General features: G+C 44.4%; 1 protein-coding gene and 1 long non-coding RNA gene across 5 annotated transcripts in view; one reads left to right on the top strand and one right to left on the bottom strand.

Moving 5' to 3' along the window:
• The window catches only part of LOC136621229 (uncharacterized), a 36823-nt gene extending 16368 nt beyond the window's left edge, over nucleotides 1–20455 (top strand). For both annotated transcript variants that reach the window (XR_010791226.1, XR_010791227.1), the window contains one exon: nucleotides 20348–20455. This is a non-coding gene — a long non-coding RNA (uncharacterized lncRNA). The remainder of the gene's footprint in view (nucleotides 1–20347) is intronic.
• The window catches only part of ARHGEF3 (Rho guanine nucleotide exchange factor 3), a 317749-nt gene continuing 311046 nt past the window's right edge, over nucleotides 20022–26724 (bottom strand). For all 3 annotated transcript variants that reach the window (XM_066596556.1, XM_066596557.1, XM_066596558.1), the window contains 2 exons: nucleotides 26388–26574; nucleotides 20022–23584 (listed from right to left, as the gene is read on the bottom strand). In XM_066596556.1, the coding sequence (XP_066452653.1) occupies nucleotides 23238–23584; nucleotides 26388–26574 (534 nt within the window). In that variant the 3' untranslated portion in view covers nucleotides 20022–23237. The remainder of the gene's footprint in view (nucleotides 23585–26387; nucleotides 26575–26724) is intronic.

The raw sequence follows: 26724 nt of genomic DNA on the forward strand, positions 1-26724 counted from the left end.
ACCCTCTAGCAGCGCTGATTACAGGTGAACGCTGACATCAGTGTGCTGCCGGACGCCTCCTCCCCTGCTCTCAAGGAACCAAGTAGGAGAAGTCGGGGGAGGAGGATCCCAGCTGCACACTGAGATCAGTGTGCACTTGGATCAGCGCTGCTAGCAGCGCAGCTAAGTGCATGCTGGCAGGGGAGCCGCGGTCCCTGCTGGTATGCACTATTGTGGTGAGCGGCCGACGGCAACGCGTGCCAGCAGGGAGGGCTCTGCGTGCCGTAGGTTCGCCACCACTGGCCCAGATAGACCCCCAATAGAAACAAGTGTTTACTCTGTGTTTACAAATAGATCAAAAGTTTCATTTGACTACCATCCAGAAACAGGTGACACCTTCATTACAGAACCCCATCTCTGCCCAGACGACTTCCAGGTAATTAGCAGAAGGAAATTTGGTGTCATGGAGCCCCTTAATTGCGTATTCTGCCATTAAAACCTCAACAACAGCACTTTCATTTAAAGAGAACTGCTACAGACTGGAACCACGTTGTCTTTAGTGATGAATCTATTGTGGCAAGGCAGTACACAGAATGGCCTGTAGGGGGCTGTAACTTGGCCTTCTGTGTACTGGAAGGTGTGCTAATCGGCAAGGACAGCTGTGTGGGTGTGGCTGGAGGACAGTACATTATGTGGCGATACACAGGGCCATGGCCGAGCTCACAGCTGGGATCCACTGCGGGCTGTGCGAGCTCGGCATTATTCAGATCGCTTACTGTAATGTCTACGTAGTTTACAAGAAATCTCTGGGACACCTCACTTTCCTGCAGTTCCAGGAGCAGCTTGTTGAATGCCTTCTGTGGGAGACCTCAGCAAGCTTACAAGTCTTAGGAGGTGCGAAGATTCACAGAGCACCACTTTTTACACCCCATTTCTGCCACTGAGGTCAAGAAATGTCCTCCAAAGTGTCGGGTCTGCAGCAAGCATGGGAGGAGAAGGGATACTGTTTTATTGCCCCATGTGCCCATCCCAACCAGGCCTCTGTAATTATCCGTTTTGAGACCTACCACACAGTTTTACATTTTTACTTTTATCTTGGATTTAGGGAATGCCAAAAAGTGGGGAGATAGGGGGATTCTTTTTAAGGAGTCATCTTTTTTTCTTTTTGCACAAGTGAGCAATGGGGGCCTGGAATTTATTTAATTGTTCCCTGAAATCCAATGGGTGTTCCCTCCATTATAGGCCTAGCCATGTGTCCTGTAAGCAGATTAGGGCCACAATGGGTATGTCTCTGAACACAGGACAAATAGGGGTATCCATTTTGGAGTTTTTATGTGTGCTGTACAAATAAAAACCTTTTTAAAGTGACACAATTGCCAAAAAATAGAAATCATATTTTTTCCCCTTCTGCTTTTGCTTAGATTCATTCAAAAATTGTGGAGTAAATATACACAGTACACCCGTAGATGAATTCATTAAGGGGTCTAGTTTTCAAAATGGGGACATTTGTGGGGGTTCTCTATTGTTTTGGCAGGTCCAGGGATCTACAAGTGTGCATTGAGGCCTAAATCGCCTTCAAGCAAAAATGCCTGTTCTGAAAGCCACCAACTGCTCCTTTAATTTTGGGCCCCGTTGTACATAGGGGCATATTACGAGGGCACAGAGTGTTAAGGCAGCAGTATGCAGTCCTAAGCTCTCGCTCACGACCTGAAGGTTATGAATTCAATGCCCGGGTGGTTCAGGTAGCCGGCTCAAGTTTACAAAAATTTGCTGGGGGGTAATAAATGAATAAAAATAACAAGTCCCCCTAATACTAGGGTCACAATGGCTATTGCGGTATTGTATTAGCAAGAGTGGCCTGTTTGTTTGGTTAACCTGCTCCTGGAAGTTCCCCTCCCTCACAAGCTTAGGTCCGTTGAGGCCTGTGGGGCGTGAGGCCCTAAGGCCTATGCAGAGGGACCCAGAAGTATGGAGCAGGTACGGTATTGTTATGTTTAAAATGCTGTTGCTGTGTACACTGTGACCTACAACTGTGCGAAGTTGCATATGATATGGACTGTATTTGTATGTTGAATACGTTTGTTGTGCTGATGCTAAAATAAACGCTGGAGGAACCAGCAATTGGGCTTTAATCTGTGTTTCTGGATGTCATTGCGTTGCTGCCACTCTTGGGCAGGAAAAAATAAGTAAATTCCCAATTTTGGCACTTTTAGTAAATATACACAAATTCTATTGGTCCTTTTTTACCACCTAGATCAGTGATGGGCGACCTTTTGAGCTCTGTGTGTCAAAATTTGCCATAAAAACGAGCATAACTCGGGTGGTATGTCACTTCGAGAAAAAAATTATAAATTTGCGATATTTATAGTATAAATAACAAAAATGTACAATTGTAATATATAACTGTATTTAATAAACCCAAAACACCCATAGCACAGGTCCTCGCCTCTCGCTGCCTCCCCCTCACTTATCTTAGTAATGGTGAGCCCCCAGCAGTGACAGCGCCCCCCACAGCAGCGCCCAGCAGTGGCGGCCCACAGCAGCGACAGCACACACCCCCTCCCCCCCAGCAGTGACAGTGACCGTGACCCCCAGCGGTGATGGTGCCCCTCACAGCGGCCCTTAACAGTCACAGTGACCCCACAGCAGCCCCCAGCAGTGATAGAGCCCCCAGTAGTGATGGTGCCCCCCGAGACCCATGTACTTACCGCCTGCACGTCCTGGAAGCTCCGCTCCTCCCTCTGAACTCCGCGCCCTCCAGGATGATCTCTGGCGCACACTGGGACGTCAGTGTGATGCTGGACGCCTCCTCCACGGACGCTCTCGCAGAACCAACATGTAGGAGACGTCAGGGCATGGGGAAGGAGAATCTCAGCTGCACACTGACATCACAGTGTGCGCCGAGATCAGCGCTGCTAGTAGCGCTGGTTAGTGAATCCTAGCATGGGAGCCGTGGCCCCTGCCAGTATTTACTAACTGGGTGAGCGGCCGCGTGTCAGCGACTATGGCTACGCCTGTCATAGGTTCGCCATCACGGACCTGGATAAAGTACAGTGTGTGTTGAAAAAACCATGTCAGAATTGCTTGGCTATGCAAAACCCTTACGGAGTTACTCTGATAAAGTGACACATATCAGATTTCCAAAAGTTGGCTTGGTCATTAAGGGGATAAGTATGCAGACTTCATAGTGAGCTCTTCAATTTAGCTTTTTCTGTGGCGCTGCCGTCACATATGACAGTTGATCACTCCTAGTAGTGATTGAGGGACTCTAATAGTTCAGCAAATATGTGCCAGACGTCCTGCGGCCACACGTGTTGCCTTTCGTGGCAGGCCTTCCAACATTTTTCAGCAGGATAATGCTCGCCTGCACACAGTAAGGGTTTCCCAAGAATTCTTCCGCCAGGTTGCTACGCTTCCTCGGCCTGCCCAGTCAGCAGATTTACTGCCTATCAAGCATTTGTGGGACCAGCAGGCACACCAGCTTCTACAGGCTACAAACGTGCAGGAACTATAGGCCCAATTGCAATATCTGTGGCTATATGTGCCCCATGAGAACATATGGAGCCTGTGTGCCTCCACGACTGACCATATCTCATCATGTATCCAGGCTAGAGACTGCCCAACCGGGTACTACAACCTCCTTTTTAAATTGTACAGTTTTCCCCCAATAAACTTTATCCTTTTGGTCTAATATTCTAATAACTTACATATATCATCACTACATTCTCACACACACAGTTTAATCTGATTTCCACAAGCTCTTTGGAGCATTATATTTTTGGCAATGAGTGTAGTTAAGTAAGTAGTAGTAAAGGAAGTTAAAGGGGTTATTCGGCCTTGTAAAATTGATGGGCAATCCTCAGGATAGGCGGCAAATATATACGAAATGATGTGGATGTTTGTGCAGTTTTGTTGTGAATTTCACCCCTTTAATTAAAATGGTGAAATTTGTGGCAAATCCGCACCAAAACCCACTTTAAAATCACCATTTGATGTGAATTTTCTGCTGCAGAAAGTAGTCTTTAAATTTGCGACATGTGAACCTGCTCTTAAATGAACATGTGCAAAGCCATAGATCAGCCATATAACTATAACTGAATGAATAAGACGTATCACAGCATATGGACCTGAATATGACCCATGGTTATGCAAGTGATCTTAAAGGGATATTCTAAGAGTAAAAACAAAAGAGATCTCATGCTATCTGGCAGCAGGAGTCGGCTGTTACTGATAGCCGCCCTCCTGCTGCAACAGCGGGGGTACATCAGAGATGTTCTCCCCTCTGTTAACCCCTTCCCTGCCACGATCTATATAGATCGCGGCATGGGATGGGTTCACAGAGGGAGCGCGCTCCCTCTGTGATATTGCAGGGCTCTCGCGATATAATCGCAGAGTGTCCGGCTGGTTGCCATGGCAACAGGATGCCAGATACCGGTGTCCTGTATTGCCATTGGCTATGATTGCTGTAATAAGTGATAAGGCATTGCAGGACAGAAGGACCAGTGATCAGAGCTGGTATGGTGCAAGTCCCTCAGAGGGACACAAATAGTGTATAAAAGAAAAAAATGTACAAAAAAAAATGTTAAAACACCCCTTTTTTTGGGTCTCTTTCTTATATTATCATTAAAAAAAATCTCACATTTGATATTGTCGTGTCCGTAACGACACGTACAATAAGTTGAAGATGCTTTTTAACCTGCACGGCAAAAAGCGTTAAAAAATGCTAAAATTTTTTTAGCATTTTGCCTCCCAAAAAATGCAATAAAAGGGATCACAAAAGTTGTATGTACCCCAAAATGGTACCAATAAAAACTACAGCTTGTCTCGCAAAAAATAGGCTCCCACAGAGCTCCGCCCATGAAAAAGTAAAGAAGTTATAGGACTTTGAAAGCAGCAATTTAGAAAAAAAAAAGATTTCCAAAAAAGGGTTTTTATTGCTGAAAAGTGAAAAAAAGATAAGAATTTTGGTATTGTTGTAATTGTACCGACCCGCAGAAAAAAATGTATTGTGTAATTTATGCTGCATAATTAACGCCTAAAAATAATTTATGGCAGAATTTATGTGTTGTCTCTCCCTGCGGTCATTAAAAAAATTTATAAAAGTCTTACAATACAGTCTATATACTCAAAAATTGCACGGATAAAAGCTACAGTTCGCCACGCAAAAAAAACAAGCCCTTAAACAGCCATGTCGACGAAAAAATAAAAAAGTTATGGCATTTGAAAAATGGAGATGAAAATCCACCAAAAATCATTGCGTCCTTAAAGGGGTTGTCCCGAGATAGCAAGTGGTGTTAAGCACTTCTGTATGGCCATATTAATGCACTTTGTAATATACATCGTGCACTAAATATTGGCCATACAGAAGTTATACACTTACTCCCTCTGGTGCTGGCGTCCCCGTCTCCATGGCGCCGACCAAAGCCGCATTCTCCCTGGATTAGACGCGCTTGCGCCGAAGCCGCCGCTCCGGCGTGCTCGCGCCGCACAGGTCTTCATGCGCAGAAGACCTGTGCGGCGCGAGCACGCCGGAGCGGCCCCTTCAGTGCAAGCGTGTCTAATCCAGGGAGAATGCGGCTTTGGTCGGCGCCATGGGGACGCCAGCACCAGAGGGGGTAAGTGTATAACTTCTGTATGGCCAATATTTAATGCACGATGTATATTACAAAGTGCATTAATATGGCCATACGCGCAACACCAGGGCACCAAGCCTCAACACGGACGCAAGACTGCATTCACAAAACGCCATAAGCATCCACAAAATGCATACTAAACACTAAGATAGGACTGTGAACTGGTTTCAGGGGCAGACATGACATATCCCCACTCTAATGGGACAACCACTACGTGAAAACCTGCCTGCAAGCAGGGTGATCGTCCCAATAAGCACGACCCTGCTCTGGAACTTAAGGACCTACCAATCCTTGGATGGCAAACGTTCCACAGTGGGACAGGACTGTTCATGCCTGATGTCTGGAATCCTCCACAGAAACTGAACATGTCGCTGTTTACTCCAACACCTCACGGACTTGCACGCAAGATAGAACAGGGCTGTTCATACACCTTGTCTGGCACCTGCACAGACCCAATGAACACAACACTGTTCACACACATGTCCGGCCACCTGCACAGACGCACCAAAAGATCATGAATAAAAGCAGAACCCTAGTGTGACAGAGAAACTCAACACAGAAACCCCACTTATAGCTCACATGCATACAGATAAACCATTTCTAGTGCAAGTGTCCTCACATCAAGGGGAAAGAGTCAGACACTGTACTGATATACAGGGGACAGTGTCAGGTATCACCCACATGACACACACGTCAGAGATCTGGAGGCCACATCTGTCAAAGTGAAGGGGAGAGGGGGTCTACATAAGATTCAGACAAGGACTACAGGTGTCCAAACCATCCTTAGGGAAGGTGAGAGACTACAGACTAGACATGCATAAACGCAAGCTCAGAGTGGGATTAACACAGAATGCATAAACAAGATAAAATGACCACCATTTTCTGGCAAGAGAAGCTGGTATTAATGTGCATCAGACCAGGGGAATTGGCTGTCTGGTAAATACCACACCCAGCCAGCTCAATTAACCCCCACCAGTGAAGCTGTGCTGCTGAAATCCATGTAGAATAACAGATCCCAGGCAGCACAATCTGACAGATCTTGTCAGTTCCTATGACAGGGTTTACAAAGCGCAGGAGTGTCAGGAAGCCACATTGTTAGTAATTCTGAAAGGGGTTGTATCAAAATAGACTTTACCATCTATCCATAAAACGAGGTCCACTAAGACCTCCACTGGTCCTGAGAACAGAAGTCTCTTTGTCCCACACTCCTGACTGCGAGCTCACTGCAACCCCCACAGTGAGAAGGAAATTGAATGGAGTGACGGTAACGCATGCGCAGTGCCACTCCAATGATCTTGGCTATTTCTGTCAGTCACATTGAAATGAATGGAGTGGCGCTGCGCATGCTCAACCACAGCTCCATTCAATCTCCTCCTGGGACTGGCCACAGTATAAATAACTGGAGACCAGTACATTATATTTACCTTTCTCAGTCCCTACTGACCAAGTCATCATTTTTAATGTTTCTATGCACAAGGCATATAATGGAACAAGTAAACTTGTTATGAATATTGATCAAACAGAACATTTCCAACTACAGTGATCCCTCGCTATATCGCGGATCAATGATTGCGGCTTCAGTGCATTGCAGATTTTAGATAGACCATATATAATTCTGTTTTCACAGAGTTTTTGCTATATCATGGAATTTTGTGGTACATACAGGAAATACAGTACGCCACTAGCGCTTGCAAATGCGAGATTGTACACAACACACTATTGGCTGATGGAATGTGTTCTGTATCCTGGGCGCTGATTGGCTCACTGATCATAGCATCGGTCTGTTTGTTCACTTTTGCGATTGTTGGGCAGTTCACCCGACGGATTCATTTGTGTAAATATAACGCCGCTACTTTGCGGATTTTCGTGTATCACGGGGGTCTCTGAAACGTAACCCCCGCGATAAACGAGGGATCACTTTACTTAGATTATCGGCCCTGATCTTTGTTGCAAACATCAGTTCAATCCTGATCTATCATATTGGAGGTTTTTTTTCACCAGAAGGGTTTTTTATATATATTTTTATCAGCCTATTGACAGCTGAACATAAATTTAGCTTTTATCCTGCTCTGTACAGGATCTCGGTCTATTTATATATGTATGCGGTGACCCTTGGCCACTTGAAGTCTAGTATCTATGACCAGAAGTCTACTGCATCACACTATCCAACTGATAAATAAGGGTGACTTAACTATTTTACCAATAATTGCTCGAAAGAAAAAATGTAAGCGACAGCTTCTCTGCATAAATAATGACACAGGGTGCCAAGTGATAATTCACCCACTAGTTTTTAGTTGTTTTCTTTCAGCTCACCTCAAAATACTCGCTAGTTCATTATCAGCTGGTGTAAACCGGTACTCTTTTAACAACTAGTTAACAACTTTGCAAGGAGCTCCCACCATTTTTTGATAATTTTGCCCTCCCACTTAACACTCCTTGGTTCCCGAAAACATATAAATACGTGTGAGTGATCTTTAACTGAACAGTCCCTGCTCGCCTTTGATAGAACACTCCCTGCAAAGGTCTCAGGCTGTTTTCGGTCTTCAAAGATACACTTGTTGCTTTGGTTTCCTGCTGGTTTGACAGCAAGTCTCAGACAGCACGCCCGCTGTCTTGGGGTCATATTCGACTCCGATCTCTACTTTACCCCCTGCATCCAGTCTTGCCTGAACATGTCAGCTACACCTCAAGAGTATTGGAAGAAACCACCATTGTCTAACCGAGGACACGCTAAAAACGCTCACTGTTGTCCTCATCCACTCGGCTTGATTATTGCAACTTGCTGCTGATCGGCCTTCCTTCCACCAGACTCTCTAGTCCATCCTGAATGCGGCAGCCAGGCTCCTCTTGCTGTCCAGCCGCTACTTGTACACCTCAGCCCTGTGCTAGTCACTGCATTGGATGCCCGTCAAATACAGAATTCAATTTAAACTCACCAGCCTCATCCACAAAGCTCTCAACAGCACCGCGCCTCCCTACATTACTTCCCTCATCTAAATCCACCAGCCAGCCCACGCCCAAAATCACATTAAGTGGGCCTTTAAAGGGGTTGTCTCGCGAAAGCAAGTGGGGTTAAGCACTTCTGTATGGCCATATTAATGCACTTTGTAATATACATCGTGCATTAAATATGAGCCATACAGAAGTTATACACTTACCTGCTCCGTTGCTGGCGTTCCCTTCTCCATGGCTCCGTCTAATTTCAGCGTTTAATTGCCCGATTAGACGCGCTTGCGCAGAAGGGCCTTCTCCCTTCTGGTCGGGCCGGGTACGAGCGGCGTTATGGCTCCGCCCCTTCTACGCGTCATCGCGTAGCTCCGCCCCGTCACGTGTGCCGATTCCAGCCAATCAGGAGGCTGGAATCGGCAATGGACCGCACAGAGCCCGCGGTGCATCGTGGGTGAAGATCCCGGCGGCCATCTTGGAGGAAAAGAAGGAAGAAGTTGCAGAGAGGGGATTCGGGTAAGTAAAATTTATTTTTTTTAATTTCAACACATCCCTTGGGTTTGTCCTGCGCTGAACGGGGGGCCTATGCAAAAAAAAAAAACAGTTTCGGCGTGGGACAACCCCTTTAAGGCTGCCTGCAGACGGGCGGAAATTCCGCGGTGGGATTTCCCGCGGAATTTCCGCCCCTGGAAGCTGCCATAGGATTGCATTAACAAATGCAATCCTATGCAGACGGCCGCGATTTGGCTGCGCAGCAAACAAATCGCGGCTCAGAAACGTCACTCACCGGCCGCCCGCTCCGCTCTGCGCATGCGCCGGCGGCCGGCACATGAAAGAGCCGGGGCCGCGGGAGCAGGTGAGTGTCATGCTGCTCTCTGCAGACGCTTGGGTCGGGTCCCGCTGCGAGAATTCTCACAGCCGGATGCGACCCAGCTGTCTGCAGGCGGCCTAACTCAAACCTCTCATTCGTACCTCCCAGACTTCTCCAGAGAGGCACGAGTCCTCTGGAACACATTACCCAAAACTATCCGGTCAATCCCCAACACAAAAATCTTCAGGCGTGCTCTAAAAATGAATCTCTTCAAGGAGGCATACCATATCTCTTAAACCAAACCCCTCTTCATTCCACCTGGTAACATGCTCCCCGTCCTACTGATTGCAATCCCTGCCAGCCCCAATCAACCGCCCCTGCAGTCATACTGATTCAGCCTCTATACAGCCCAATTTGACCATTGTCTGTGTGTATAGCATCCCACACTCTCCACTTCGCCATACCGTGCACATCTCCAGCCCTTTACCTTCTGTACCATCCTATTATCTGTAGTATGTAAGCTCGTTGGTGCATGACCATCACCCCTATTGTTTCCTTCAATTTATTACCAGATGTAACCGTGGTTTTGTTTCGGTTTTCCCAGTCTTGCGAAATATGTTGGCGCTATATAAATAAAGATTATTATTATTATTTACTCGAAGACCGCTCACACGTATTTATGAGAATTCAGTGAACTCTGCAATAAATTAGCATGCGTTGGGGACGGGGGGCGTAGAAATTTCAAAAAGAAGCCTGTCAAAGAATCACGTCACCTAGACAGTTGATAAACGATATTTCGGCCCATGTAAAAGCTCCCACCCAAAAGTACATTCAGTAATTATGAAATTGAACAAGTGAGTAACTAACAGTCATTCGTATGCTTTAACTACAATTTCAAGCGGCTATTCAGATTCAGTTTTCCCGCGTGAAACCACCATAAGACTTCAGAAAGTGTATTTCCACTCTTAAGCTTCCCTTCCCCCACACTCCCCTTGCAAAACCATCTCCTGCTCTTCTTTCCCTCACTTGAACTTCTGGCCATAAGCCTATTTCACTCTCATATGGATCTGTGGTTCACTTCTAAATCCGTTTCTTGTTAACCTTTTATTGTAGGACATTTGTGCCTTTTGCATTCATCCTTTTGTTGTGCACGGTACATACTGTTCTGCAGATGATAGATTAATAAAAGAAACATTTGCACAAAAAAGCTTAGGATTTCCTTGCTTAACTGTCTAAATGTAAGGTTGTGCAGACCATTAATTAGGGTCAGAATTCCTGACACAGAAATTCCACGTTGTAAACTGAATTTATCACAATTATTTTTTAAAAATCGTAAAAATGAATTAGAACATTCTGTTTTAGTTCCACCAGTTTTTACCTTTCCTATCTGTTTATATTCTTATGCCAACAACTAGAAACACCCTTCCTTGCTTTCCCCCTGCCTTTCCTTTTAGAAATGCATTTACTTTCTATCTTTTGATTTATTTGAAAGTGTAACCCTGTCAGTGCTGCCGAAGCCCGTGGCCCACAGCCAGAATAATTCTTCAGTCACTAGTGTAGTTAATAACTAGTAGTACTCCAGAAATCTAAATATATGGATGAGTCATTCCAGACAAAATCTACTTAGTGCCAGAGACTCTACAAGTATTCTAAAGAAATCACAAAATAAACACGAATAGACCAGAGCTACAGAAACCATAACATGAATGCTCCGTAAAGATAAACACGCCAAAGTACATGTTATTGAAAGGATCAATTCATGACAGCACACAACGTCCACCTGAAAGTATAGAAAGTTTTGCTCACGCATCACTGTTTTACTGTAGTTATATATAATATAGAATTTTTTTTAAAGCTAAAATCGGGATTGGATCCAAAAAATCTCGAACAGTACAAGTCTATTCTTTTGTCCTATATTTGTCCTTTAATACTCCTGCTTTGGCTAAAGCAACTGCACCAATCTGCAGTGTGTGCATAATGCTTAAAGTGTACCTGCGTTTTCAAAAACTTTTCAAACGCGGCCCTGGTCTTCATTGGCTTCTGCTTTGCCGCTGTTCTGCACCCAGTTTGAGCTCTATTAATTCAGTTTTCCATGTAGATTTGTCCCAGTTTTTTGCTGTCTTGCGTTTTGCAATCCACTCACAGGAAGGGCCTTGTCCTAAGCCGGCCATTCTACCAGTACTGTAGTATTTGGGACTTTTTCTCCCATATTTCCCATGCTGGCTTGCATAGCCCTGCTCCAATCAACTGCAGGGCAGCGTCTGAATGAACATCCCTCTGTTGCATGTAGTAACTAGCAGTGTCCCCAGGTCACTATTACTAGAGAAGCTTAATGCCTAATGACAGGCAGTGGATTGCAAAGGTGCTGGAAGGGAGACCCCCTAGTGGCTGGCACTTCAAACTTGATTTTCAGTGGTCAAACTAAAAAAAAAAGAAAATCTAATCTATTACAAGTTTTGATGATGCACACATAGGCTGTTAGATGCAAATAAGTTGTGTGAAAAGTTAGTGTCCATTTAAAGAGATTCTGTTACCATCATTTTGCACACCTTTCTGATGCTAGTATAAGGTAGTGACAATCACGCTGATTAGTGATATGTCTGCACTGTGGATCTGGGCAATAGTTTTTGAGAAGCTTGCATTTTATCAGTAGCAACTGCACTTGCATAGAGGACTACTTACAGATCAATTTACACTGCAGATTTTTTTCGAACCATGTGGACAAGATTTCTTGAAATCCCCATCCATATTACTTGTGTGGATTTTCCACAGCCAATTGCTCTTGAGAAAATTCGCACCATTTCTCCCACAGGTGACCTTACTATTAAGGCAGTCTAACTTTGTTGATATGTTAGGCATATCATCACAACTACGAGGGGCTGCTGATAAGTCTTTGGCTTTACCCAGAAAGAAACAGGATAGGAAGATGAAACTTTACATTTATTCCACATAGTCTCCACTGATGTCAACACACTTCTTACATCGGTATTCCAAGTTCTGTAAGCCTTGCAAAAAAAGGATCTCAGTTGCTATGAGCAGTGGAGCTCGTCCCGGAAAATTTCCGGGCGTGCCACTCAAGGGGTTATTGTATTGACTGAGGGGGTCAGGAGTATTTTGACGCCAGTTTCTTTTCAGGTATTCATGCAATTTAGATGAGAAAAAATAACATTTCATATTTTTGCAAATATGTAATTTTAAACACAGGATTTTTTTCTATAGTACACATAAAAATGAGGATTTGCACCCAAAAATAGATACCCCCATTTGTCCTATGTTTACAAATATACCCATTGTGGCACTAATCTTCTGTCTGTATGCACAACGGGCCCCAAACCGAAAGGAGCAGCCGGTGGTTTTCAGAACAGACATTTTGCTTCAAGGCGTTTTAGGCCCCATTGCCCACTTGTAGAGCCCTTGAGCGGCCAAAAGTTAGAGAACCCCCACAAATGACCCCATTTTGGAAACTAGACCCTTTAACGAATTCATCTAGGGGTGTACTGCATATTTTGACCCCACCGTTTTTGAATGAATCTAAGCAAAGCAGAAGTAAAAAATTATGATTTTTATTTTTTTGGCAATTGTGTCATTTTAAAAATAGTTTTTTTTTGTACAGCATACATAGGAATGAAGACTTTCAACCAAAAATGAATCCCCCTCTTTGTTCTGTGTTTAGAGTCACACCCATTGTGGCCCTAATCTTCTGTCTGTATGCACAACGGGGCCCTAACCGAAAAGAGCAGCGGGTGGTTTTCAGAACAGACATTTTGGTTGAAGGTGTTTTAGGCCCCATTGCACACTTGTAGAGCCCTTGAGTGGCTAAAAGCTAGAGAACCCCCACAAATGACCCCATTTTGGAAACTAGACCACTTAACGAATTCATCTAGGGGTGTACTGCATATTTTGACCCCACCGTTTTTGAATGAATCGAAGCAAAGCAGAAGGAAAAAATTACGATTTTTGTTTTTTTGGCAATTGTGTCATTTTAAAAATAGGTTTTTTTTGTACAGCATACATAGGAATGAAGACTTTCACCCCAAAATGGATACCCCGGTTTGTCCCGTGTTCAGAGACATACCCATTGTGGCCCTAATCTTCTGTCTGGATGCAGAGCGGGTCCCAAACTGAACGGCACATCAAACTTTAACTGTCTTTTAATTTTTACATGATCGCTATTATCCATGGATAATGGCGATCACGTGACCGAGGTTCACTCACCGGCCCCCCGTGACATTTCCAAGCTCTCCGCTACTTTTAGTAGCCAGGAGCAAGGAGATTTTAAATTTCCCCTTGCCCTCCCCAGCTTCTGCGCTTGTGTCCACCATTTTGGCGACGGGCGCAAGTGCCAAAACTGAGGAGAGGTCCACTGATAAGGATCCTGTCGAGGGACATCGCCGGTGGCCTTAATTCAGTAATTTCACCTCCCCTCACGGATCGGATCCGTGACGGGAGGTTAAACTTTAGCTTCTTTTTACTTTTACATGATCACCGTTATCCATTGGATAACGTCAATCACGTGACTGGGAACTGTATACTGTGGGCCCCCCCCCATGAAATCTCCAGGCTCTTGGCTACGTTTAGCAGCCAGGTGCGGGGAGATTTTAAATTACCCCGGCAATCTGCAGCTTTTGCGCCTGCGTCTGCCATTTTGGCGACGGCCGCGTGCGCAGAAGCTGGGGTAAGGTCTGCGGATAAATCCGGGGCCCTTAGCTACCTAATTTCATCTCCCCTCATGGATATGATCCATGAGAGGAGATGAAACAAACTTTTTTTCTTTACTCTTTTTTTTTTTTTGTTAACTTTTTTAAAACTTTTACATGATCGTTGTTAGCCATTGGATAGCAGGGATCATGTGACCGGGAACCGCATACAGCGGCTCCCGGTGACAGCTCCCTGCTCTTGGCTACTCATACTAGCCGGGAGCAGGGCGTTTTTAAATTTCCCGGGCGTCCCGGCCCTCTGCGCATGCGTGTGACGTAATGCGTCTGGCGCGCATGCACAGACACCGGCGGTGGGTCTGGGGAGAAGAAGGAAGACGGCAGACATAATGGAAGACCGGGGGTGAGTATTCTCAGCTCCTCTTACGGATCTGATCCGTAAGGGGAGCTGAAACTTTAATAGTTTTTAACTTTCCATAGACCTTAACACGATCGCCGGTATCCGGTGGATACCAGCGATCGCGTGACAAGGAGTGCGGTCCCGCGCCCCGGGATGACAGCTCCATGCTGTCGGCTACCTCCGGTAACTGGCAGCATGGAGCTGGCACGTCCCGAGCCTGCATGGCTATCATTCCCAGGTGATGCATGTTTTTACGTCCTCTGGGAATTAAGCCCTGCAGGCCAGGACGTAAAAAGGCAATTGGCTGGTCACTAAGGGGTTAAATGGAATGCTGGTTAAAATTTATGCAGCATTCAAGTACCGAGCTCTCCTGTGGGGAGGAACTAGTATGCCGGTATTAGTTGAATAAAAGTTTTTTATTTAAAAAAAAAAAAGATCTGGCTTCCATCCCTATTTGGCAGCTGCTACGCCATTCTGAACCTGTGGTTGCACCAACACTCGTGACACATTGCAGGCACATTATTTTTGGTGCTTATCGGAAAATGTACTCAAATGCTAACACACATACTAGGTTTTTCGTTGTTATAGGGTTTCAAATGCCCAAAGAACAGAAATGAGAGAACTGAAATGTTACTTTCCACTATGGAAATTACTTCAGGTGCAAGTCTAAACACTCTATACGGCGCCACCCCCCTGGCGTCAGGTGCAGTGCAGCAAAGAAACTGATGAGAAGTCAGGAAATGTAGCCAGGGGCTGTCAAAGGATTAGCAGACATGATGCAGCAAGTCGAAGGGTGAGACCGAACCACAGTCGGGTCAGGCCACGAGTAGGTATCAGAAATACAACCACAGGAACCAGGCGACAAGTTCAAATGGCAAAAAAGGAGCAGCATCCTGCAACGGGGTCAGGATCAAGAGTCAGGAAAAAATCAATAACATAAGAAGAATTAGCAAGGTAAGGATGTATCTTAACGCCTTAAGGACACGGCCTATTTTTCCATGGATGAAGCTCTGCCAGGGCTTGTTTTTTGTGTGACAAGCTGTAGTTTTTTGTAGCATTTTGGGGTACATAGGGTTTTTTAAATCACCTTTATTGCATTTTGGGGGGGCAAAATGAACAAAATAAGCATTTTGCCTCCCTTTTTCATGGTTTTTACTGTGCAGGATAAATAGTGTGTTCAGTTTATAGTAGAGGTCATTACAGACACGATGATGCCAAACATTTAGCAAAAATGGGTGGGTTTTTTTTTAACACTTTTTATGTCCCTGAAGGTGACGTATGCTATAGCAGTTATGATCGCTATGATAAGGCATTGCAGGACTTCTGTTCTGCAATGCCTTATTGCTTTTAATAGCGATCCTAGGCAATAGCAAGCTGGGTTGCCAGTATCTGGCATCCTCTTGCCATGGCAACCAATCAACCCTATGCGATTACATCACGGGGATCCAATGATGTCACATAGGGAGCACCCTCTCTCTGTGAACCCTTTGCATGCAACAATCTTCATCGTGGCATGTAGGAGGTTAACAGCAGGCGTCGCTGTCCTTGTACACCCCCGCTGTTGCAGCAGGCGGCTGGCTATTAGTAACAGCCATCTCCCACTGCTGGATGGCGCGGGGTCAGCTTCTGTTCCCATGCCATCCACAGGGCGTAAGTTTACGTCCTGTTGAGCTAAGTACCTTGCAGGCAGAACGTGAACTTGCGTTCTATGGCGTTAAGGGGTTAAGGGGCCTCTTTGGTACAAATTTCTTGTAATATATCATTTAGTCTACTGTTACTTTATTTAGTTATTCCTTTCTATCTGAAAATCCCTGCAGTCCTGCTCCTCATTTGTGACCACCTGAAATTTACTTAGTTTTAGGCTGCCTGTCCATGGGCGTTGCGGTATCCGGCGGCGGGTCTCCGCCACGGGAGCCGCTGCCTGGGAGCAGGAGCCGGCAGAAGGATCTCCGCTGTCAGCCTATCTGACAGATGGGCTGACCACGGCAAATCGCAATGATTCTCCGCTCGTGGACAGGGAAAAGCGAGTTTTCACTGCGTTCCCCGCGGCTGGATTATCGCGGGGAACACTATGAAAACCCACCCGTGGACAGGCAGCCTAAGGTCACTCAAGAAGTCACTAAAATTCCTGTATGATGAAACTGCATGGACTGTATGACGCAGGTTCTTCCCAGGCGGACAGAAACTCCAGTTAAAGCTGATAATTATACAGCTCCTATCAGAGTTATAATAAAGATGACATTTCACCCTCCCTGACTGTGTAATTATGGTTTTTAGCTTATCTTTAGCTGTCCTCTGCGTAGGTAGAAATGGTTGTAGACCGGCTTTACCTGGTCATGTGATGCTGTGCTGATGTATTATGGGATTGCAAGCACAGCATATTGGAAGAGAAAGCAGGGAGAAATCCAAGACTCAAAATGGTGTTTGATAACTATCAGAGTGGAGGCTGCACAGCATGGAAGTGAGAGTTATATACATAGGAAGCGTTCAAAGTAAGGTGCAGTGATGGAAATGTGTTTTTGCTGGAGTGGCCCTTTAAGTAATCCACCTTGGACTGACATCATCTTTGAGCACCACTTGACTTGGCAACACGATATCGTCATCTAGACAGAGAAGTAGACGGAGAAGACAGAGAAGGCTTCCATGATACAGCATGGGTTGCAGCAACAGACTTTGTCACTGAAGTGGAGGAGGTAGCCGCTTGCTTAGTAAATAGGTACAGCCATCAGTTGGAGCCATGGCTGCCTGTTGAGACTTGCTATGGGAGTGGTGAGAAACTATACAATGGTACCAGTACAAGTGATAGCCTAGAATATGTGATATGACAACTGGGTTATACAGTTGTAAACTAAAGGTGCTTTTACACGCAACGATTATCACTCCAAATTTGTTCAAAAGGATGAAAATGAGCGATAATAGTTTACATGTAAATGCGGGCATCATGCACTTTTCATTTTAACAATGGATTTTAGTCTGCTCAAAATCCATCGTTCAAGCTGCTGAAAGACTGAGCAAATTTGCTCAATTTGAATGAATTTTGCTCATCTTTCAAAAGATTGCACCATAACAGTGTACTGAATGTGTTTGCTTTGCATACATAATCAGTACTCTGTGTACTCTGCTGCAAGTAGAACAATGGAATCAGCAGGCAGATGTTTGCTCAGCTGGGCGTGTGTTTAACACAGGCCTAGCTGAGCAAACAACTCATGGAAGAAAAATGTGATTAAAAGATCCTTTTACATGCAACTGAAGATGTTGAAATCCATTAACACTTTATGTAAATACATCGCTAAATTTTTCAGCACTTTGAAAGATCTGTGCTTGTAAAAGGACCTTAATGCTCGCCTCTTCTCATGATGGGTCATCAGTAGTAAATCAGCAGGGTCTGGCAGTACTATAGAGTAAGTTGCCATTGAAATGAATGGGAACTTGGCCTGAAATACCAAACTGTGCCATTGCAGTGCAAAGGAACCTGTCTGCTTCCTGCATAAATCTGTTCAGTGAACACTGGCCCAGAGAATAGCTGATTGGTTAGGGTCCACCACCTGGTAGCACCACCAATCTATTATTGATGATTTATCCTGAGGGTATGTCATCAATAGTTTACAACTGGACAACAGTTTTAACCGTGGTCGAATAGGTAGCCATTTCTCATTTATACCAGGACTATGGATGGAGTGAATTAACCTTCTATGAAATCAAATGTTTAAAGAGGGTGTCCCATTGTAAACTATTAATGGCCTATCCTCAGTATAGGCTATCAGTAGTAGATCATTGGGGAGCCATCACACAGGAGACATGCTGATCAGCTGTTTCCTGGTTAGTGCACTCATGAACTAAGCTGATTTTTACAAAAAGCAGACGGCTCTGTCCCCAAATCAGTGGCCAAGCTTTGTATTGCAGGCTAAGTTCTCATGTACTTCAATAGAAACTTAGCCTGCAATACCAAGCGTGGCCACTGCTGTGAGAACAGAGCTGTGAGCTTTCTACAGCAATAGTCTCTGTGCGGGAGCACACTGGTCCAGAAAACTGCCGATTGCTGGAGATCCCAGACGGCAGACTCCTCCCACCCCCCACCTCTGATCCCCCATTGATCTCCTGTCCTGTGGACAGGCCTTTAATACCTTACAACTGGAAAACCCGTTTAAATGACCTGCTGTAAGCATTCCACAATATAGTTGTAAAAACAAAGAAAGAAAAAATAACTGCGCTCATAAGAGTTGGTAAAAGTGAGGAGAACTTATCAATTAATTGAGGAAGTGGTATATATCACCAAAAAGGAATACCCCCTTTCCTTTTAAGTGGAAACACCTTAAAAACAGGAACAGCAAGAGTCCAACAGGATAATGGCATAGAACTTTAATCCAAAAGGTTTGGGTAACAAATTATCAGAGAGCCTTTTTCAAGCATAACATAATAGGAGAGGACTACATTTATATAGATTATTCAGCAAAGAAAAAACTCACCTTCCTCTACCAACCGAAGTGATAAGTTATCACTTTTTACACCAACTCTTATGAGCACAGTTATTTTTTTCTTTCTTTGTTTTTTGTCTATACCAAATTTCTTTTGATGTTTGGGACTTTCTGCGACTCTCCACCCGCACTGGATGCCCCACGTGGCATAAGAAGTTCATGTTTCATCATCCGTTAGGACTACAGGTGCTGGCGGGCAGGTTTCAACTTTGGCTTACCTCCTCGCTTGCGGCAGATAAGCTCCTTATATTCTTTTGTAATACCTCTGAAGCGCTTTCCTACTCACACCTGATACAATATAGTTGTGACACATATCTACACACCTTCATCCTGTATAAACATGAGGCCTAATATGAACTCTAACTTGTAAATTTGTGTAGCACTTCTTTCCTGAACCATAATGGTTAGTAGATTTAACCCTTTGCAATCCAGTGCCTGACATCTTCCAACATTCTCTTTGAAGGTTGTACAGCTTCAGGGTGCATTCACACGAACATATATCGGCTCGGTTTTCACGCCGAGCCGATATACGTTGTCCTCGGGTGCAGGGGGGGGGGGGGAGGATGGAAGAGCCAGGGCCAGGAACTGAGGCTCCCGCGCCCTCTACCTGCCTCCTCTCCACCCCTCTGCACTATTTGCAATGGGGAGAGGCGGGGCTAATTCCCGGACTTTAGCCCTGCCCTGTCCCGCCTCCTCTCATTGCAAATAGTGCAGAGGGGCGGAGAGGAGGCAGAGAGGGGGCGGGAGCTCAGTTCCTGCTTCTGGCTCTTCCCTCCTCCCCCCCCCCTGCACCCGAGGACAACGTATATCGGCTTGGCGTGAAAACCGAGCCGATATACGTTCGTGTGAATGCACCCTCAATGTCAGAAGACGTCTGGCAAGGTATTCTTACTGTATATTACTGGCTGCTCTGTTGTATGGGGCCTCTCTGGCATGTCACATACCGCAGTACTGGCTCTAGCCAGCAGATGGCACCATTGTATAATGGCAGAAAGAGAAAGCCCGCTAGGAAACCCTGAATCCAAAATTGAATTGCAAAGTGTTAAACACTACATTTCTGTGAGGATGCAACCTTAACCTGGCTGTAGCCCTCTGGCTGTTCCGTAAAACCACAAGAGATGATTTACAAGTTGAAGGTGATTTATTTTAGCTTCCAAAGTAACTTGAGGCCATTATGCAATATTTTATATTTGTATATATAACTTTAGAAAAATACACAAGACGATGCATTGGCCACATCTTCTCAGAACTCTGTCAGACAGCGGTTATTCTGTGTTTTTCAGCACATTTTATATACACTTATTGTAAAGCTCAGTAAACAACAAACCTTTCACCATAATAAAAACTATAAATAAAAGTAAAAAATAACATGTTAAAAATGTACAATATTGCTGATTGACATATTTGCAATAACCTATAGAAAATAACTTTTTTTTCCTGTTCTGTAGACAAGTACGTTCCATGATGGCGGCAGATCAGTGGCTCAGCACTAATCATCACATCTTTGTTTGCTCGGGGTTCCTATGTCCGGTGCCAGTAACCAATATCTCAGCCAGGTAGAAGCACTGTGTTCTTGTATGTCTGGATGCTGGCTTATACATCATTTCTCATAAATAAACTCCTGTTCAATAGACAGTAACATACTATATAAAACATAATTGGTGTTTTTACATGTATTAAGTAGTTTTGTAATATTATGTCATGCCCTTTTGTGCTGTGCAAAACACAAACCACTTCAATGATGCATTTAGCATTTTTATGAATGGGTGGATCCTGGTCGGTAGGGAAAGTCGTCTTCAAGTAGAATTTAAATTCATGCATCCATTTTTCTCCTTGGCTAATAATAATGTACTGTATTGTTGGCCACATCCACACACTTGGAGCAATAGCCATGGTCACCAGCAACTATTCTGTGCTGTACAGGAGATGGCAAACTGGGAGGACAGAGACTGAAGAGAGGGGGGGGGGGGGGGGGTGTATGCCAACAACAGTCATGGTGCTTTTAGATAGAATGATTATTGTTTAATGAGCGAAAGTGAGCGCTAATTGTTCCATCTAAAGGAACGCCAACGATAATTAGCCCTTTGCTGGTTCATTTTATGCAGACATAATAATCATTGACTCGTTCACCTATCGTTCAGTTAAACAGCGCTGTTCACTTGTTCTCATTCACTTATACAGCGAATGTGACAACCTGCACAATTTCTCATTTGAATGAGCCAACTATGTATCTGCCTGTATAAACGAAAGTGAACAACATCGCTCATTCGAACGATAAATCGACTCTTCTGAAAGGGCCCTAAAGCTATACAGAAGGCCTTCCTCTCCAATGATACGGCTGTAGCCCAACACAAACATCCCTCTGAATGATTGTGCTATGTTATAAGATGGCACTTTATGGGCTATTGTTTTTTAGCATGATATATTTGTAATTTATAAGCCAGCTCCCTGGAGTTTGTGTAATATCGAAATGGACGATCAGCATGTCGGGTCAGCTGTATGAAGTTTAAAAGGATGCTGAAGTGATGTACTTCAAGGATCTCATCTCTTTCTTATTATTGCCTGCAACAAACAGCAGTTCATAGAACTAAACAAGTCATCACAGACTCAATTGTTGTAAGTGAAGCTAAATGTTTATGACGTGTTCTATAGTGTTAATCAAGTTCTTCCTAAATTTCATCAGCAGTCACAAAATATCCATTTACTCTAAAATAACTGCATTATCAAGTATTGCATTAGAGCATTAATGCTAATGGTCATATGCTGTTCAGGCCTTTTTATACATGTGGATTTTCTATTTTATACTCAACTTTTACTGTATAAGTAAACTTACATTCATCTTGGCTAAATTAAAGGAACAGTCTGAGGTGCTCAAAACTATATAAAAGAAATAACTTGGTAAACCCCTTTAAGTCTCCTAGGCCATGGTCTTCTTTCTAGACACTCTTAAAAACGGTCTAGTGATAAGCAAAAGGTTTCTAAAATACATAATATACCTGATGCATATAGCATGTATTCTAGTTGTTTGGCACAAAGTGAACCAGAATTCTGGTGCATTTGGCTTCGTAAATCATACGTTTTGCCATGTGTATTTTACTAAAACGACCCTCTGGCCATAAACAAACAAAGATCATCACACTGCTTCTGTCTAATGCACACTGTGCATTAGTATGCATTGGCCGTCTAAGACATGACATTACATGTTGATTGGCCAGTGCTGCTCACATGGGCTCTAATGACCAATTAAAACAGTGTGTAGTGTCTTGGACAAATGATGCAAAATGATGTACAGCGTGCATCAGGTAGTCAGAGAAGGCGTGTGGCCATCTTTTTGTCCAGGCCTGGAAGGTCACTTTAAGGGACAAATGTCATCATTTTATTAAAAAAAAAAAATCTGTAAGAGTTTCTGGAGTGTACACTGTCCCATCTTTACAAACTTAACAATACTTCGAAGATGTGAATCTGGTTTTTGGTCATTAGAACTGGATGACAAACTAATAACTATTCGAATACTGAAACATTGTTCAGACGCACATCGAAGTGATGTTCCCATCATATAATGTTATGGCATATTGCTAGTGTACGCCACAACATTATGATTGGTGGGAGTATGATCTCTAGGACCATGCTGATCCCAAGAATAAAGGGGCAAAATGGCCCTTCAGCTTTTCCTCTGCCTTGTGATGCTCCTGCCCATCCATTGTGCAAGAACCGACAGCACAGCTCCATACAAAGTAAATGGGGTCATGTGTTGCAGCTCCTTCAACAATGGGTTAACGGGGCACCACTGTGCTTTTCCCTAACTGTGAAGAAGTTCGCATTCTGAGAAGCGGTGGGAGTCTGGATGAACAAATGATAGTGTACCCTAGCAGTATGCCATGACTTGTAAGAAAAAACCCCTGTAACTCACGCCATGAACACATTTCTTCATGTCCTTTCAAGGTTTTTCTTATTTGAAACCCAGAACGGGGCAGTTTGTACTAAGACACAATGTTACGCTTTAGAAAAAAATAGTAACATTTTTTCTTTTTACAGTAAACATATATTTTGTATATGATACATATATAGACAGTAGTTTAAGAGACTCTTCTTGACAGCATGACGGTGGAACTTTCTGGATAAATGCAATCTATCCCGATGCACGGCTGATGTAGAAGAGAGGGCTAGGTGCAGCTCTAGCTTGCAGTTAATGCTGGTTGCTACAGTACGGTTGTCCATGAATACTATAAGTCGTGATGACGCCCTCTGCAAGAATGTTACAAAAGTGCTTCTTCAACTGCTCCACACATGGAATGCAAATACTGTACAGGTAACAAGCAGTTAAATTCCAGGTTTCTGTCAAACATCACTCTCGACCTGCTTGCTGTGTATGCTACAGTCTGTCTGTTCCATCTGTTCACAGTCCATGCTGACCTCACTCGTGTCCATACTGCAGTCTGAGATACTATCTGAGTGGTCCATTTGTTCAAACCTCGTGGCCCGCTGAGGATCACTGCTGCCTTCTGCAGCTATTAACAAGTGTCCTTCTAAAGGGAGCAGGTTGTCTCCTCCGCAACACACGGCTGACTCTTTGGCTTGCCGGATACAATTCAGCCACTGTTGCTTGTTGAAAGTGTCATTTGCTTGAAAAGAATGAGACTGGGCATGGGGACCGTTCCTGTAACCGACTCTGAAAAAGTTTTTAACTGCAAATAGAAACATAAAGAGAAACCGATAAGTTTTTTTTACTATTTTACATACAACTCCCTGACAAAAAAAACCAAACAATGCACATGCATACAGAAATGTTAGATTGCCAAAATAAATCAACATGTAGTTACGTCTCAGGTAGATATGCAAGTGATTACAGTTGGGGTCTCATTAGACACAGGGTCTTGCCACCAGAAGCCATAAAAGTGCCTGTTGTCCTATAAAAAGGCTAGACGCAAAAAGAGTTGTACCAGTAGACTACCCACTCTGGGTTGGGCTATAAAATGCAAAGCCAAAAGAAAAAGGAGTTTAAACCAAAACTCCCTCAGAAAATCTGTATAATTGAGCAGCAGCTTTGGCTTGAGAAAGGCCTACTGGCCAAAACCTGTAATTTTCTGTGATGGGGCAATAAAAGTCTACCTTTAGTTAGCATCCCTGCATTCTGCCAAAGCTTCTTCCTCATGTCCTATAAAAAGCCTGTCAGAGGCTACTTTTGTGTAGTTGACCTCTTGTGGAGAGATCGCTGACCACTAGACACCTCTACGATGCACTCAAAGACATTATGCCCAGTTAGACTTTGAGAGGGGTGCATCGTTGGAATGAGAGAAGCAGGGTGGTTGTTTCAACGAATTACCCACCAACTAGGCTGTTATGACCAAAGCTGTTAGGAGCAGTACTGACATGAGGGCACATAGGATGAACACGCTCCAGACAGCCCAGACAGAGCAACAGAAGAGAGGATGGCTTGATCTGTAACAAGCGCAGACAACAGTTTTGTTGTCGACCATCCAGTCACAGGTGGCACCATAATCACAGAACCCTTTCTCTCCCAGGACCATTTCCAGGCGCTTAGCAGGAGGACATTTGATGTCACAGCACCCATTACATGTCCTGCCATTAACACTTCAACACCGTTGCCTTTGTTTGCAGTGATGTCGTGAACAAGAAACCTAGACTGCTATGGCCTGGAACCATATCGTCTTTAGCAACAAATCCAGATTCTGTTTGGGAGCCAATGACTATAGTGTTGGAGTATGGAGGCCTCATGGTGAACATTTCAATCCTGCCTTTCCTGTGGAGCAACACATTTCCCCAACTGATGGTGTGATGATCTAGGAAGCCATCGCATACGGCAGTCTGCCCCCACTACCGTAGTAGTGACTGAGGGACAGTAACAGCTAAGCAATATGTGCAGAAAATCCTGTGGCCACATATGTTGCCTCTTATTGCAGGGTTTCCAACAGGATAATTCTGCCAACAAACAGAACAGCCACACTTCCTTGGCCGGCCCAGTTGGCAGATTTATCACTGATCGAGCATTTATGGGAGCAGCTGGCAAATCAGCTTCTACAGCCTACAAGTGTGCAGGATCTAGTGGTCCAGTTGTACCATCTGTGGGCAAAGGTGTCGCAGGATAACGTATGGAGACTGTATGGCCAACTTTACCTCATCATGTATGCGGACTGGAGGCGGCCCAACAGGGTACTAGAGCCTCCGCTGAATTGTACAGTTTTCCCTTTTGCTGTGATACTGTAATCACTTACATATATGATTACATTCACACATAAAGTTTTATTTGATTCCAACAACTACTTCTTGGTGCATTATTTTTTCTTCGTCAATGAGTGGTTACAGTACTGCACGGAACAGGGATTCAAGTTTAGGATAATGGTGCTCTTTCTATACAGTGATTGACAGTAAAAGCATATCCCAGGGGTCTGACCCACACTAATCATGAGAACGAAAGAGCTCTCAACTTCTGCCAGACACTGAGTGCTATGTGTCTAGCGATGCAGCTCAGCCCCATTCACTTGAATGGGGCTGAGCTGCCATATGAGACGAGCACTCATGGACAAAGGTGGTTGTGTGTCTAGTAAATGCCGGAGAACTTGCAACGCTCCACTGAGAGCTGCAGATCCTTTGTTCTTGCGATCAATGCAAGTCCCAGTGTTCGAACCCACACTGATCACGTACTAATGGCCCATCCTACTGTTAGTGAGCCCATTTCAATTCTGCAAAATCAATCGTAAAATCTTGGCTATTTAACACAATCAATTAGCAAAATGTGCTTCATAGTATTTACACTGTATAACCCCTGACTGAATATTCTAAACTAAGGGTGTTGTTACATGGGACGACTGTCGCCCCTGCGGTTTTAGGCCTCAGTCACACGGGCGCATTGGCACCCGTACACCGGCGCCGATGCGCCCGTGTGACTGACACCAGCAGACGGCCGTACCTAGAGACGGCCGTCTCTCTGCAGCGCCGGAGGAAAGAACATGTGACCGGCTTCATTGTCGGTCATGTGTTCTTTCTTCCGGCGCTGTAGAGAGACGGCAGTCTTTAGGTACGGCCGTCTCCTTCCTGCAGTCACACGGGCGCATCGGTGCCGGTGTATGGGTGCCGATGCGCCCGTGTGACTGAGGCCTTAAACAGGAGTGATAATCTTTCACTGAATGAGGCAGAGTGCATCGGAGATCTTTCGGCTGCCCGTCTCCATTTAGAGTAAACAGGCAGTTGTTGATAGATGAACAACTGCCTGTTTGCATCGGCTGACAGTCACTTGGTTTTTAGCTGTCCTGAAAACCGAGCAACTCTAAGTGAGCAATTCTTGCTTGCTTACCCCGTTGTGTCCTGTGTTTACACGGGATTATAGTTGCCCATAATTGCTCTTTTGAGTGATCACTAACTTAACCTTATCTACCTTGTAATCCACCTTTTCTTAAAACTCCCGCTGGAAGGTGTCCAACATTAAATTCTACATGTTTATCTCAATGTTCACAACAAAGCCAGACTCACTCCTCTCATTGTTGGTGAAGGCGCCACGTAACGATCCAGCCACACGGACCTCCCCGTCTTGCAAGTCTTCCACTACAAGATCCTTTACAGGGATTGGTTGTCTATAGAGCTGATAGTAAACTTTGTCATTTTGTGTTATAGTTCTTGTAATAACCAGGACTTCTTGAAAGAGGAACACATGAAATTTCTGAAAGAGAAATGACAATTGTGGTAAGTAACACATCCTCTTCAGTGGCATTTTTTTTAATTTGTCAGTAAAATATGAACAGGAAGCAAACTGTCCAATCTTAGGTAAGATAGACATTATTATTAGCCATTTACATGGGCAGATAATCTA

The sequence above is a fragment of the Eleutherodactylus coqui genome, chromosome 3 (assembly GCF_035609145.1).
Source record: "Eleutherodactylus coqui strain aEleCoq1 chromosome 3, aEleCoq1.hap1, whole genome shotgun sequence".
Classification (NCBI taxonomy): domain Eukaryota; kingdom Metazoa; phylum Chordata; class Amphibia; order Anura; family Eleutherodactylidae; genus Eleutherodactylus; species Eleutherodactylus coqui.